The sequence below is a fragment of the Budorcas taxicolor genome, chromosome 11 (genome assembly GCF_023091745.1).
Source record: "Budorcas taxicolor isolate Tak-1 chromosome 11, Takin1.1, whole genome shotgun sequence".
In the NCBI taxonomy this organism is placed as follows: domain Eukaryota; kingdom Metazoa; phylum Chordata; class Mammalia; order Artiodactyla; family Bovidae; genus Budorcas; species Budorcas taxicolor.
Genome location: NC_068920.1, coordinates 79,268,749 through 79,284,930, shown reverse-complemented (window position 1 = coordinate 79,284,930; position 16,182 = coordinate 79,268,749). Strand labels below are relative to the sequence as shown.

Here is a 16,182-nt window from a genome sequence, read left to right as displayed (position 1 = left end):
TGAAGAGTTAGCCATTTTTTTTTTCTTTGCTTCACAGTCTTTTCATCCAAATTACTTTTCAATATCTGTTTTAAAATTAGATGCTGTGTTTAAAATTAGGAAATCAAACATCTGATGATCTTTTACCATCTGCTCAAATTTAAGAGGGAAGGGGATATATGTATACCTGCAGCTGATTCATGCTGAGGTTTGACAGAAAACAAAATTCTGTAAAGCAGTTATCCTTCAATTAAAAAATAAATAAATTAAAAAAAAAGTTTTAGAGGGAGTAGTAAAAGTTTGCTGGGTAGAATGACGTTTGTTAACTGTGCTTTGTCATGCTGGTCCAGTTCTTTGAGGAACTCTTTATAGGTTTCTCTTGGCTAGTCATTCCCCACAAGAGCCTTTTTTTACTTTAAAGTGTCCTAAGGTATATGACTAGCTGCCTAGATTCTAGGATTTGGCGGAGAAGGCTGGGGACTTCAACATTCAGTATGTTAACTTTTACTTAGTCCCCCTGTTGTCAGTGTAGTTTTCCCAGCCCACAATTGTGCCTGAGCTTGCGAAGTCCAGAATGAAGGAGAGAGTCTTAAATAGACTCCCAATCATTCCCTTCACTTCTGAGTGCAACTTTACTCTCTCCTCCATGAGAACTTTGACGCCTCAAAACAAAAGCCACAACATACATGAGCTTTTAGGGGGTTCTGTGTTGGAAGTTGGGTATCTTCTAGCTTTCCCTATTGAGTATAGCTCATTCTTTGTTTTCTTTGCCTTTGTGTCCTTGTGCTTTTTAGTTACTTATTTCTTTGATTGCCCTGGAGTATACTTAAGTTTCTGTAGAGACAGAATTAACACATGGATTCATTACAGTTTTTAACTAAAAGTTCCTGTTTTCTCTTAAACTCACTCCATCTGGGTATGTGTTGCCTCCATTTCACTGAAACAGATCTTCTTTTGCCCAAACCAGTGGTCAGTATTCTGTCTTAATGGCCCCATCAGCAGCTTTTCACCTAGCTGATCCTCTGTCTGGAAATACTTAAAACATTTTTTTATTTTGTTGTGAAATTGAAAAATAAAAGGAGTATGTAAAAAGTTATCCAAATTGTGAAGCATGATAATATGAACATCTGTGCTCCCTTCACTCACATTAAAAAATAAATTGTTAACAATACTGTTGATGCACCGTTGGTGTGAATCTTTTCCTATTTGTGGTTCCTAAGACACTGCTTTTAGTTCTCGTCCAGCTTCACTAGTTACTTCTCTTTTGCTGGCTGTTTCTCAGTCCTGGGCACAGTTTTTTTTTTGTTTTTTTTTTTAATACATCTTACTTATTCCTTCAGTGACACCATCTAATGTCATGACTTCTACTACCATCTGCATAGTAATGATTCCCAGATATCTAACTACCTGCTCCACTTCTACCTCTTGGATATCTAAAGGGCATCTCAACGTTAAAACCACATTCTTGATTTAACCCTCCAAACTTGTCCTCTCCCCAGTACTTTCTATCAGGAAGTGACCATTTTATCGTTCTGGTTGCTCAAATCATAAACCTTAGAGTCATTCTTCACTTCCCTCTTTTTCTCAAACTTCACATCGTGTTTCTCAGAAATTCATATTGGTTCTATCCCCTACGTATGTCCAGAATTCAATTAGTTTTCATTATTTCCATTGCTACCACCCTCATTTCTCATCAAATTTTTGCCACGACTTTTTAAGTGCTCACCATGCCTCTAACCATGTATGTTTGTAGAGTAGCCTCAGCTCAGTAGTCAGAACGAGCCTGTTAGAACATTTAATCATGTCCCTCTTCTGCTTCAAACTCTCAGAATAAAATAGAGTTCTTACAGTGGTGTCTGAGGCACTGCATGACCAGGTCCCTTCTACCATTCTGACTTCATCCCCTGCTGCTTCCTCTGTCTTATTCTCCTCCAGCCACACTGACTTCTCTATCCTCAAGCATGCTGAGCAAGGCCTTTGCATTTGTTTCCTGCCGGGAATGTTCTTCTCCCAGATATCTGTATAACTCACATCTCGATTTCTCTTCAGGCTGCCTTTTTCCTATTCGTCTCTATAAAACAGTAAGAACTTAGACTGTTGATGTTTATTTGTGAACACTCTTTCTCCCCGCTGGAATGTAAACTTCTTGACTGCAGAGGCTTTGCCTATTGTGGTCACTCTTGCTCCCCAGTGCCTAGAATAGTGCATGGCATGTACGTGCACAATAAATATTCCTTTAATGAATGGATGAATTCTCAGCATTGATTATGAGTAAATTTGAATATTTTTTCTGTTGCCTAGGGCTCGTCAGAGTTTCTTTTGCTTTCCTTTACTGAGCTATATAGCTTTGTGACTTTGCTTTTACGGGGGACCCTAGCTGAGTTCTAAGACATTAATTTGTCCATACACTCAATATTTTACATCCTTGGATTGTTTTATTTTTTAATAAGCCAGTGTGGAAACTTTTTGGATATAGAGTAGTCACTCTTACTGATAGCCGACTTTGTGGAATTGGAGAAGAATGAAGGAGAAATATTTAATCTCCTTTAAATTTAAACAGAACAGCCTTTTGGACTAAAAGATAAAATTATGTATAAGAAAAAAACTGATGTTCTCTTTTTTTTTTTTTTTACAGACTGATGTAAAGGAAAAACAGAAAAAACTTGTTGAACAATTAACTGGATTAATAAGTAGTTCACCTGGACCACCTACACGAAAATTGTTAGCTAAAAACCTTGCAGCCCTTTATAGCATTGGGGATACTTTCACTGTTTTTCAAACACTTGATAAATGTAATGACATTACCAGAAATAAAGATGACACTGCAGCCTACTTACCAACAAAATTGTAAGTACTTACTTTGAAATTAACCCTTGAAACTTGTTTTTATTTTAGAGTAATTTATCTCAATAAGGGAATGGCAACCCACTCCAGTATTGTTGCTTGAAGAATTCTATTGACAGAGGAACCTGGTGGGCTACAGTCCATGGGGTCGCAAAAGAGTCAGACATGACTGAGTGACTACTACTTACACATTATCTTAATGAAGGGCTGCTGATCATAAAGATTCCCAGGTAGAGGAGCCTGGGGCGTACTGTTGATAGTAAAAGCTCTAAGTAGGTCTGGGGAAGGAGTTCTATTTCAACATATGCTCCATTGTCCCTGGGACTTGTAGCAAACTACAGAGAATTGGTTTGATGTCAGCAATTTGCACAGGGGTTTCTGGTAATTTTGAAGGAAGTTTGAAGGGGTTTCTGGTAATATTCTTGGCTGGGATGGAAAGAAAAGATTTTCTAGGTGATGAGATTGATGCAGGAACAAGCAAACTATAGCCCCCAGGTCAAATCCAGCTTACCACCTATTTTGTAAATAAAGTTTTATTAGAATAGGACATGCTCCTTCATATAGTAGCTGCTTTCATGCCAAAATGGTGGAGTTGCGTACCTGAGACAGAGGCTGCTTCCCTGGGAGCTCAGCTGGTAAAGAATCCACCTGCAATGCAGGAGTGAAAAAGTGAAAGTTAGTTGCTAAATTGTGTCCAACTTTTTGCATTTCCATGGACTGCAGCCTGTCCTGCTCCTCTGTCCGTGGAATTCTCCAGGCAAGAGTACTGGAGTGGGTTGGTATTTCCTTCTCCAAGGGATCATCCCGACTCAGGGATCAGACTTGGGTCTCCTACATTGCAGGCACATTGTTTACCAACTGAGCCACTAGGGAATGCAGGAGACCCTGGTTCAATTCCTGGGTTGGGAAGATCCACTGGAGAAGGGAGAGACCACCCACTCCAGTATTCTTGGGCTTCCCTCGTGGCTCAGACAGTAAAGAATCTGCCTGCAATGTGGGAGACCTGGGTTCAGTCCCTGGGTCAGGAAGATCCCCTGGAGAAGGGAATGGCTGGCTACCCACTCCAGTATTCTTGCCTGGAGAATTCCATGGACAGAGGGGTCTAACAGGCTGCAGTCTGTGAGCAGCTTTCACTTTCACTTTATTGACTCCCTAAGTTAAGGACTTAACCCAACTCCAAGCACATACTTGTTTGGATCTAGGGCAGATGTTTTCACAGGAAGTCTTGAGGATAATGGCCTTAGGGATACACCTTATGAGAGTCCATTGAGAAAATCAGCAGTTATAGTACAGTGAGGAGTGCTGTGGGAGGGAAAATAACACCTGAATAAACTTAGCTGTGGTGTGAGGGAAGAGCAGTGTCAGTGAGGGCTTCTCAAAAAAGCATCAGCCAAAGAAGAACCATCAAGGGATGCCATATGGAAATGAGTCAAGTAAGGGATTAAGACGGGAAAAGGGGAAGATGGATGTGATGGGTTAGGGACCAGCAAGTATTATGGAAAGGGCCAGGTAGTAAATAGGTTTGGATTTGTTGAATATCTTCTCTGTTGCAGCCACCCAACTCTGCCATAGACAGTATGTAAATAAATGAGTACAGCTGTATACCAATAAAACTATTTACAGCAATAGGTGGAAGGCTGGATGATGGGCCAGATTTGGCCTGCAGACTGTTTCCCAACCTGTTTTCTAGACAAAGAAAACTTATAACTGGAAACAGAGCTGGCTTATTTATATCTTATTTCTAGTGCAGAATAGTGGAGGGGATAAGTTCAGGAGAAGATGATGAATCCAGTTCTGAACATGCTGAGTTTGAGTCCACGTAACAGTGTGTAGTAGGCAGTTGGAAATCCTGGTCTGGGTTTCAGAGACCTGAGCTGAGAATGTTGTTTTGGTGAGTAGAGAGAGAATGGAGATTTGAGAGTAGGCTGAACCTGCGGTCTGGATAAAGTGTATTACTGTTTTGAGAGGAGAAGGTGCCAAGGATACACCTTCACAACACCAACATTCAAGGAGCCAGGACCAGTATAACAGCTTACAGAGGAAATGGGGAAACTATTCTGAACTTGGACACTGGTGTTTAGGTCTGTTTTCAACGACATAGGTATGCTGTGATTAAATTTTGTGTTGTTTGGGATGCATATGGATCTTAAAAGTGCTTTCCAGTTTATTCTGGAGTTTGGAGGTATGTTGATAGTTTTATGATTTAGTTCTCCATTACTTAGCAAATCCACACATGATTTTATAGTTCTGATAAAGCAGAATTTATTGCATATTACTTATTACTCATATGTATTTCCAGTGGATTCATGGATTCTACTTAGGAATTCCATAATACATTCTGGCAAATGACCTCAGACATTTTTAGCTTTGTTTTCAGCCTATAGAGTATTGAAAAAACCATGGGATTTGGAGTCAAAGAGGTGAAGATCGAGTCTCTGATTCTACTGTTTGTTGCTTGTAGGATAGTAAACTAAATTTATTTAATCAGTAACTTGTTCAGGACACATAGCTTTTGTGTGGCAGGTCCTAGGATTTAGGCACAGATTTGCGAGACTCCAAAGGATACATGCAGATTTCCCTGCAATGCAAGAGACGCAGGTTCAATCCCTGGGTTGGGAAGATCACCTGGAGAAGGATATGGCAACCTACTTCAGTATTCTTGCCTGCAAAATCCTTTGGACAGAGGAGCCTGGCAGGCTCCAGTCCATGGGGTTGCAAAAGAGACAGGACTTAGCAATAAAATAACAACAACGAAAGGAAAGCTTGGGTTTCTTTCCAAAGGACGGGTATGATTTATTATATGAATATATGTTTATTCTCTTTTCTGACAAGAATACAGTTTGATTAACCATAGTATTTGTTAACAATGATAAACAAGGCATTTTTTTCTAAAAAATTTTTAATTGAAATATACTTGGTTTACAATACTGTGTTAGTTTCAGGCATATATCAAAGTGATTCAGTTAATATATATATATTCAATTTTTATATATATTCTATATATACATATATTTTTCAGATTATCTTCCATTATAGGTTATTATAAGATATAAAATATAGTTCCCTTTTGGAGAAGGCAATGGCAACCCACTCCAGTACTCTTGCCTGGAAAATCCCATGGACGGACGAGCCTGGTAGGCTGCAGTCCATGGGGTCGCGAAGAGTCAGACACGACTAAGCGACTTCACTTTGACTTTTCATTTTCATGCATTGGGGAAGGAAATGGCAACCCACTCCAGTGTTCTTGCCTGGAGAATCCCAGGGACAGCGGAGCCTGATGGGCTGCCGTCTGTGGGGTCGCACAGAGTCGGCCACGACTGAAGCGACTCAGCAGCAGCAGCATAGTTCCCTTTGTTGAACAGTAAATCCTTATTGCTTATCTGTTTTTTGTATAGTAGTTTGTATCTGCTAATCCCATACTCCTAATTTATCCTTGCCCTCCTCATCCCCTTCGTAACCATAAGTTTCTCTAAGTCTCTTTTTGTTTTGTATATAGATTCAGTTGTATTTTCTTTTAGATCCCCCAAATAAGTGATATCAAATAATATTTGTTTTCCTCAGACTGGCTTATTTCACTTGGTATGATATTCTCTGGGTCCATCCATGTTGCTGTAAATGGCAGTATTTCATTCTTTTTTATGGCTAAGTAATATTCAATTGTATATATATACACCACATCTTCTTAAGCTGCCATCTGTTCTGTTGCCATCTGTTGATGGCCATTTGGGTTGTTTCCATGTCTTGGCTATTGTAAATAGTGCTGCTATGAACACTGGGGTGCATGTGTGTTTTTGAATTAAAGAGTTTTTGTTTTTTGCGGATATATGCCCAGAAATGGGATTGCTGAATCATACGGTGGCGATATTTTCAGTTTTGTGAGGAACCTCCGTATCAATGCTGTTTTTCATAGTAGCTATACCAGTTTACATTCCCACCAACAGTGTAGGAAGGTTCCCTTTTCCCTACACCCTCTCCAGCATTTATTATTTATAGATTTTTTTTTTATGCTAGTCAGTAATCAACAAAGTGTTATTGAAAGTTTAAAATTTGTGGACAAAAATATCCTGCACAAATACAAATTGATTTCTGAAAATTAAAAAAAATGACAAAATTGTTAATCTGAACAGTGACTGATGAAAATGTCAATTCTTACAGGGCTGCAGTGGCTTGTGTTGGAGCATTTTATGAAAAAATGGGGAGAATGTTAGGCAGTGCATTTCCAGAAACAGTGAATAATCTTTTGAAATCTCTGAAGAGTGCAGAGGTAAGTTTTACAACAAGTATTAAATGTTTTGCTTGTGGTGGGAGTTAGGTGTTAGGTAAAACCTATGTTTGCCTTTTTTCTGTTAAATGTATTACTCATATGGGTTAACAAGAGGGTAATTTAAAATTATTACTTGTAAAAAATATTACTTGCCCTTTGTTTTAATGCATAGTTCCTCATATTTCAAAGAGAAAGGAAATTATGCTTTTCCTTAACAAAGAAGAGGTTTACATTAATCCCAGGGATATTTTTGTAGTGCTATATTATTTTTTTGTACCATAGCTAATGTATTAGTTTTCTAGGGCTGCTTTAATAAATTACCACAGAATGGATGGCTTAAAACAACAGAAATTTATTAGGTCCCAATTCTGGAGGTTTAAGTCTGAAATCAAGGTATGAGCAGGGCCATTTTTCCTCTGATGACTCTTGGGAATAATGCTTCCTTGCCTTCTTAGTTTCTTGTTGCTACTGGCAGTCCTGGGCATTTGGTGGTGGTCCTGGGTTTGGAGATACATCTTTCGTGTTTCTCTCTCTGCTGCAACACAGTGTGCTACCGATGCATCTGGTTCTGTGTCCAAATTCTCAAGGTATAAGGGTGCCAGTCATTGAATTAGGGTTCACCCTGATCTAGTATGACCTCATCTTTACTTGATGTCGTTTCTCTCTCAGTTCAGTTCAGTTGCTCAGTCGTGTCCAACTTTGCAACCCCATGGACTGCAGCACACCAGGCCTCCCTGTCCATCACCAACTCCTGGAGTTCACTCAAACTCATGTCAGTGATTCCATCAAACCATCTCATCCTCTCTCATCCCCTTTTCTTCTTGCCTTCAATCCTTCCCAGTATCAGGGTCTTTTCAGATGAGTCAGCTCTTCACATCAGGTGGCCAAACTATTGGAATTTCAGCTTCAGCATCAGTCCTTCCAGTGAATATTCAGGACTGATCTCCTTTAGGATGGACTGGTTGGATCTCCTTGCAGTTCAAGGGACTCTCAAGAGTCTTCTTCAACACCACAATTCAAAAACATCAATTCTTCGGCGCTCAGCTTTCTTTATAGTCCAACTCTCAGAAGGAGTAAGCATCTTTTAATTTTATGGCTGCAGTCACCATTTGCAGTGATTTTGGAGCCCCCAAAAATAAAGTCTGACACTGTTTCCCCGTCTATTTGCCATGAAGCGATGAGACCAGATGCCATGATCTTCATTTTCTGAATGTTGAGCTTTATGCCAACTTTTTCACTCTCCTCTTTCACTTTCATCAAGAGGCTCTTTAGTTCCTCTTCACTCTCTGCCATAAGGGTGGTGTCATCTGCATATCTGAGGTTATTGATATTTCTCCCGGCAGTCTTAATTCCAGCTTGTGCTTCATCTACTCCAGCGTTTCTCATGATGTACTCTGCATATAAGTTAAATAAGCAGGGTGACAGTATACAGCCTTGATGTACTCCTTTTCTTATTTGGAACCAGTCTGTTGCTCCATGTCCAGTTCTAACTGTTGCTTCCTGATCTGCGTACAGATTTCTCAGGAGACAGGTCAGATGGTCTGGTAGTTCCATCTCTTTCAGAATTTTCTACAGTTTGTTGTGATCCACACAGTCAAAGGCTTTGGCATAGTCAATAAAGTAGAAACAGATATTTTTCTGTAAATCTGTTGCTATTTCAGTGATCCAGCTGATGTTGGTAATTTGATCTCTGGTTCCTCTGCCTTTTTAAATCCAGCGTGAACGTCTGGAAGTTCACGGTTCACCTACCATTGAAGCCTGGCTTGGAGAATTTTGAGCATTACTTTGTTAGCGTGTGAAATGAGTGCAATTGTGCGGTAGTTTGAGCATTCTTTGGCTTTGCCTTTCTTTGGGATTGGAATGAAAACTGACCTTTTCCAGTCCTGTGGCCACTGGTGAGTTTTCCAAATTTGCTGGCATATTGAGTGCAGCACTTTCACAGCATCATCTTTCAGGATTTGAAAGAGCTCACCTGGAATTCCATCATCTTCAGTAGCTTTTTTCATAGTGATGCTTGCTAAGGTTATCTGGGAACCTTACTTCCAAATAAAGTCATGTTTACAGGTAACAGGGCATAGGACTGATCTTGTCTTTTGGCAGGGCAGTATTCAATCCACAGCGGCTAATATGATATAAGGACAGTTCTGTTTTGTCATTTCAATTTGTTATTACTTCTGAAAATTCTTTGTTCAGTTGGGGTTAACTGAAAATAGACGAAGCACTGGTCTCATAGTCTAATTCTTTACCTTGGAAAACTAAAGGTTTCTTGGACAGCACCTCTTCTAAGAACTGTTTGTCTATTCATTTATTAAACAAGAGTTGAGGACATATTCTCAGGCATATCTTTAGGCTTGTAAAGATGGATAACATCTACCACTTGATCTCAAAAAGCTTACGATCTAATGAAAGAGATCTATATTTCAATCAGCTATCAGAAATATGAATCAAACACTGTAACAGTACAAAAACAACAGTTCAAATTAGTCCCAATAATTTCATAGTTTGGAATATATCTGAGAAGTTTTAAAACTGTGTTGGCTATTTTATTCCTCTTTTAGATGCTTTATATTACTTAGGTACTTTTTGTAACTTTTTACATTCTGAAAGTTGGGATCCTTGAGAGATTATTATATTGAAGCTTTTGAATTTATCATGTTCTCATTTGAAATTCAACAGGTCCTGGAATATTAAAATATGTTTACTTATTGTAACATAATTTCTCAGGTATTATTTTGTTGAAGTTCATAATTATTTTTACCTTTTAGATACATTTTAGAATACTTTTTTATTTTTCATTACTTACTATTTATGTTTAGAATTAAGGCCATTAGGTGCAGAGAAATTTTGTGTATTGGTGTGTTCTTATTTAAATGTGGAATTTTCTTTATGTTCATGTGTAGTCTCAGGGGCGAAGTGAAATCTTAATGAGTCTACAGAAAGTTCTGAATGGACTGGGTGGTGCAGCAGCTTCCTGTCATCGTGATATTTACAAGAATGCCAGGTCCCTCTTAACTGACAGGTCAATGGCTGTTCGATGTGCAGTTGCCAAGGTTAGTTCTTAGTTGGTTTATAACATTGCTTCTTAACATGCTTGCCCTTAAATAATCAGTGATTTTTTTTTCTTTGTTTTTAAATATGGTATGATTTTTGTTCCCATGGATTAGTTTCATTTCATTTTCTAGAGTCGTATATAGAAGGCAATGATGTTGTATATCCTTTTTTTTTTGGCCTGGCTTCTTTCACTCAGCATAATTATTTTGAGATTTGTCAGTGTTGTTACATGTATCGATAGTTCATTTCTTTTTATTGCTGGGTAGTATTTCATTGTATGGATATACCACAATTGGTGTATTCCTTCACCTATTATAAGTATTTAGGTTGCTTCAAATTTTGGCTATTACCAAAAAAGCTTCTGTGAACATCTGTGTACTAGTTTTTGTACGCTGCTGCTGCTGCTAAGTCGCTTCAGTCATGTCCGACGCTGTGTGATCCCATAGACGGCAGCCCACCAGGCTCCTCTGTCCCTGGGATTCTCCAGGCAGGAACACTGGAGTGGGTTGCCATTTCCTTCTCCAGTGCGTGAAAGTGAAAAGTGAAAGTGAAGTCGCTCAGTTGTGTCCGACTTCATGACCCCATGGACTGCAGCCTACCAGGCTCCTCTGTCCATGGGACTTTCCAGGCAACAGTACTGGAGTGGGGTGCCATAGAGACATATGCTTTTCTTTCACATGGATAAATACCTGGAAATGGTATGATTGGATCATATTCTAGATTTACATTTAATTTTTGGAGAAGTTCCCACCTTTTCCAAAGTATTGTGAAATTTCCTCTTTCTCCATGACCCTTATCAACATTGAGTATTGCCAGTCTTTTAACTTTTAACCATTCTTATAGATATGTACAGGTATCTCATTGTGGCTTTAATTTGCATTTCTAGACTAATGATGATCATTTTAGGTGCCTGTTTGCCATTAACATCTTTGATAAAGAGTCTATTCAAAAATTTTTGCATTGTTATTGAGTTATTTGTTTTCTTATTATTGAATTTTGACAGTACTTTGTAGGTTCTTTATATATTTCTTTATCACATAGGTGATTTGCAAATGTTTTCTCCCACCCTGTGGTCTGTCTTTTCATTCCCTAAATTGTTCCTTTCTATGAAGAGGAGTTTTGAATTTTGTCAAAGCCCAATTTATCAATTTTTATTATGTTAATTATGCTTTTAGTGTTGTATGTAAGGGGCTTCCCATGTAGCTCAGCTGATTAAAAAAAAAAAAAATCCACTTGCAATTCAGAAGACCCCAGTTTTATTCCTGGGTTGGGAATTTCCCCTGGAGAAGGGATAGGCTACCCACTCTGGTATTCATGGGCTTCTTTTGTGGCTCAGATGGTAAAGAATCCTCCTCCACTTCGGGAGACCTGGGTTTGATCCCTTGGTTGGGAAGATCCCCTGGAGGAGGGCATGGCAACCCACCGCTTGCCTGGAGAATCCCCATGGACAGAGGAGCCTGGTGGGCTACAGTCCAGTGAGTCTGGCAGGCTACAGTCCATGCAGGAGCAGAGAGTCAGACACGACTGAGCAACTAAGCACAGCACAGCACTGTATGTGAGAAAACTTCTCCTAGCCCAAGCTTTCTCCTATGTTTCTTTCCAAATGAGTTTTATAATTTTACACTTGGGTATGTGATCCACTTTGAGTTACTTTTTGTATATAGTGCAAGGTATGAATCAAAGATTTTTTTGTTTTGTTTTACACATGAATATTTACTCGTTCTAGGGCCGTGTTGAAAAGGCTATCTTTTCTTCACTAGATTGCGTTTGCACCTTTGTTGAAAATCAGTTGTCCATATACTTGTGGGTCTGTTTTTGAAATCTCTGAATAGTTTCATTGAACTATTCGTCTATCTTGATGTACCTTTCTTGATTACTGTAACTTTGAAGGTGAAAGTGAAAGTCGCTCAGTCCTGTCCAACTCTTTGTGACCCCATGGACTATATGGTCCATGGAATTCTCCAGGCCAGAATACTGGAGTGGGTAGCCTTTCCCTTCACCAGGGGATCTTCCCAACCCAGGGATTGAACCCAGGTCTCCCACATTGCGGGCAGATTCTTTACCAACTGAGCCACAAGGGAAGCCCAAGAATACTGGTGTGGGTGGTCTGTCTTTTCTCCAGCGGATCTTCCCAACCCAGGAATCAAACCAGGGTCTTCTGCATTGCAGGCGGATTCTTTACCAACTAAACTATCAGGGAAGCTCAACTTTATAGTGCCTTAAAATCAAGTAGTGTCAGCCCTTCAACATTTTCTTTTTCAAAATAAATTTTGGGTATTTTCAGTCCTTTGCATTTCCATAGAAATTTTAGCTTATCAATCTCTACAAAAATAGCATGCTGGAATTTTTATTCAGATTGCACCAAGTCTATAAATAAATTTGGGGAGAGTTGACAGCTTATCATTAAGTCCGACTCATAAATAGGATATCTCTATCTCCCATTCATTTAGGTCTTCTGTGATCACTCTTAGCAACATTTTGTGGTTTTCAGATGCAGAGACCTTGCATATCTTTCGTCAGATTTATTGTTAACTGTTTCATATTTTTACGCTATTTTAAATAGTATTGATGAAAAAAATTTTTTAATTTCTAATTGTTCATTGCTGACATAGAGAAATACAGTTGCTTTGTACATTGATCTTGTATCCACCAACCTTCCTAAACTGTTATTAATTCTGTGTCAGCTTTTTTTTTTTTTTAATGTTTTATTTATTTGGCTGAGTCAGATTGTAGTTGTGGCATGTGGGATCTAGTTCCCTGACCAGGGATCAAACCCAGGCCCCCCGCATTGGAAGTACAGAGTCTTAGCTGCTGGACCACCAGGCAAGTCCCATGTCAGCTTTTTAAGTGGATTCTATCAGGTGTTCTGTATAGACAATCATGTTGCCTATGAGTAGAGACAGTTCTGCATCTTTTCCAGTCTGGATGCCTTTTATTTATTTTTCTTTCTTACTGCACTTCCTGACCAGATCCTTCAGTTCTGTGTTGAATATAAAACGTGAGAGCCAACATTCTTTTCTTGTTCTTGATCCTTAAAGGGAAAATATTCAGTCCTTCACCATTAAGTATGATGTTAACTGTCAGTTTTCTTTGATGACCTTTATCAGGTTGAGGAAATACCCTTATATTCCTAGCCTTCCAAGAAGTTTTTGTTAAGAATGTATTTTAGAGTTTGTCAAATGCGTGTTTGTTTGTTTTTTTTTAATTTGATTTCTAGTGTTGTTTCTGTTTTCTAACCAAGTTTTTTATTTTAGGATAATTGTATGATAATTGCAGGTTTACATGCAGGGTCTTCCCAAGTGGCTTCTCAAGTGGGTAAAGAAACCGTCTGCCAGTGCAGGAGACATGAGTTTGATCCCTGAGTCAAGAAGATCTCCTGAAGGAGGAGATGGCATATTTTTGCCTGGATAGTCCTATGGACAGAGGAGCCTGGCGGCTATAGTCTATGGGGTCACAAAGAGTCCGACATGACTGAGTAACTAAGCACATCGTATGCAGGTTTTCATGCAATTGTAAGAAATAATAGGAGAAGGAAATGGCAACCCACTCCAGTACTCTTGCCTGGAGAATCCCATGGAGGGAGGAGCCTGGTAGGCTACAGTCCATGGGGTTGCAAAGAGTTGGACACGACTGAGCGACTTCAACTTCACTTTATCCCAAAGGGGAAGACCAAGATGCCTATGCATGGGTCCATGCTTAGTGATTTAGCAAAAACCACAAGGAAATAATCAAAAAAAAAAAGAAATAATAGAGAGAGATCTTTATAAACTTATACCTAGTTCCCCCCCATGGTAATATCTTGAAAAAGCATACGGCATTACAAGCAGCATAATACAGTAGTGACGTTGACACAGTCCACTGATCTTGTTCAGTTTACCCCAGTTTTACTTATAATCTGTTAAATGTTTCTTTAGCATGTAATGAGATGAATAATATGAATTTTTTTCCAGCTTGCTAATGAATTGCACTGATTAGTTTTAGAATTTTAATCAGTCTTTCATTCCTAGGATAATCCCTGCTGGGTCGTGATATATATTCATTTTATATGTTGTTGGATTAGAATTACTAAAAGTTTGTGTGCACGTTTTGCATCTACATCCGTGGCAGGTATTGGTATGTAGGTTTCTTCCCTTGTAGTGTCTTCGTCAGATTTCAATATCAGGGTCAGTATGTTGAGTTGGGAAGTATACCCTTCTCTTCAATTTGCTGGAAGAGTTTATATAGGATTGGTATTATTTCTTGCTTAAACATTTGGTTGAATTCATCAGTACAATTCTCTGGGTCTCCAGTTGTCTTTGGGGAAAGATTTTAAACTACAAATTCAGTTTTTAAAATAGATATTGGGCTGTCTAGGTTATCTGTTTCTTCTTGAGTGAGTTGTCTGTTTCATCTAAGTTGTCAAATATGTTGTCCTTTTCATATATACTGAATCTGCAGTTATGTGACTTCCTCATTCCTAATTTTGATAATCTGTGTCTTTCTTTTTTCTCATCTGTCTGGCTATAGATTTAGCAGATATGTCGGTTGTTTCAGACAAGCAGCTTTTGGTTTCACTTCTGCTTTTCAGTTTTCTGGTTGATTGATTTCCTATCTCAACTGTATTGTTTCCTATTTTCCTGCTTGCTTTGTGTTGAATTTGCTCTGTGTCATCTAGTTTTTCAGTTAGAGGCTAAGTTATTGATTTGAGACTCTTCTAACACAGGACTTCAGGGTTATGTATTTCCTCCTACCTGCTGGAAACTCAAGGGAGTATGCTGGGACAACTGTAGGGTTCAACTGGTGTTTTTTATCTCTTAAGGATTAGCATTCTTCGTTGCCTGATGGCCAGTGTCTTCAAAACTGTTGTTTCATGTATTTTGTCCATGTTTTGTTGTTGTTGTTATTTCAGAAGAGAGAATAATTCTGGTTTTTGTTACCTTTGTCTCTGGAAGCAGAAGTTCTAATCCATTTATTATTATTATTTTAAAAATTCCAGTGTCTCCTAGAACTGCAGAATGAAGCTGTGTTCATGTGGACTGCTGAACTGGAAAATATAGCCACTCTCTGCTTTAAGGCTTTGGAAAACTCTAACTATGGGGTACGAGTGGCAGTGTCTAAACTCTTAGGAACAGTCATGGCTACAGCACTGATGCCAAAACAAGCAACAGGTATCATTTTCCAGCCCCCAATCTAGAGTGTAACAGGTGTTTGAAGATATATGGAATGCTTCCTTCTAGATGACGTACTACTTCTAGGCAAGTCAGTTTAAAGAGCTTAAATTGTTAAATATGCTTGTCTACATTTTCATAAAATAGTTCCCACATGACTTTTTCCTTGATATGGGCAGGACATTTTTTATGATAATAGTGAACAAGATTACATGTAGCAAGTATGTTGGACATATAAGCAAATAAGATTTATGGAGTGGTCTTGTATCCATCCACATGTACAGGGACTAGAACCTGCCAGAGTAGATCTTCATTCATAGCAAAGTATAATTTTCCTTTTCTTGACCATTATTATAAGCAGACTCGGAGGCAGTGCTGATCTCCTCAGTTATTTCTGCTGTACCTCATTGTTCCATGGAGATGGTTCAGGGGCAGCTCTGAGAAGCTGTGGAGTGAGCCCAGCTCTGCTGCTGTCCCCACGCCTCCTCCATCTTTGTATTGTAGAAAAAGACTCAGATTACAGGTTCAAGTTGTAGCTCTTATGTTTATTTGCTGTGAAACCCTTTGAACTTTGGTCTTTTCATCGTTAATGATAATTATTTCAATGTTTGAATTAGGTAACAATGATAATGATGATAGGTAACATTCATTAAGTGCTAACTATGTATAAGGCACTGAATGAGAGCAGAGTTATTTTATTTAATCCTCTCAAAAACCCTGTTAATCCTGAGTATTGCTGTTATTCTCATTTTGTAAACAAGGAAATTGAGGCTTAGAGAGATGGTGTCATTTGTGGTGTAATGAGTGTTCTATTAAGTGAAATCAAAACCCAGGCATCAAATTCTAAAGTCCACGTACCTAATTATGAGCTTTATGCCTGTTCTGCAGAATTTTTGT

General features: G+C 38.8%; 1 protein-coding gene across 1 annotated transcript in view; it reads left to right on the top strand.

Annotated features, from left to right (window-relative positions):
- Positions 1-16,182, top strand: part of HEATR5B (HEAT repeat containing 5B) — a 99,202-nt gene that overhangs the window by 1,396 nt on the left and 81,624 nt on the right. The window contains exons 3-6 of the mRNA XM_052648585.1: positions 2,615-2,826; positions 6,979-7,087; positions 9,988-10,137; positions 15,114-15,285. Coding sequence (XP_052504545.1) covers positions 2,615-2,826; positions 6,979-7,087; positions 9,988-10,137; positions 15,114-15,285 — 643 coding nt within the window. The remainder of the gene's footprint in view (positions 1-2,614; positions 2,827-6,978; positions 7,088-9,987; positions 10,138-15,113; positions 15,286-16,182) is intronic.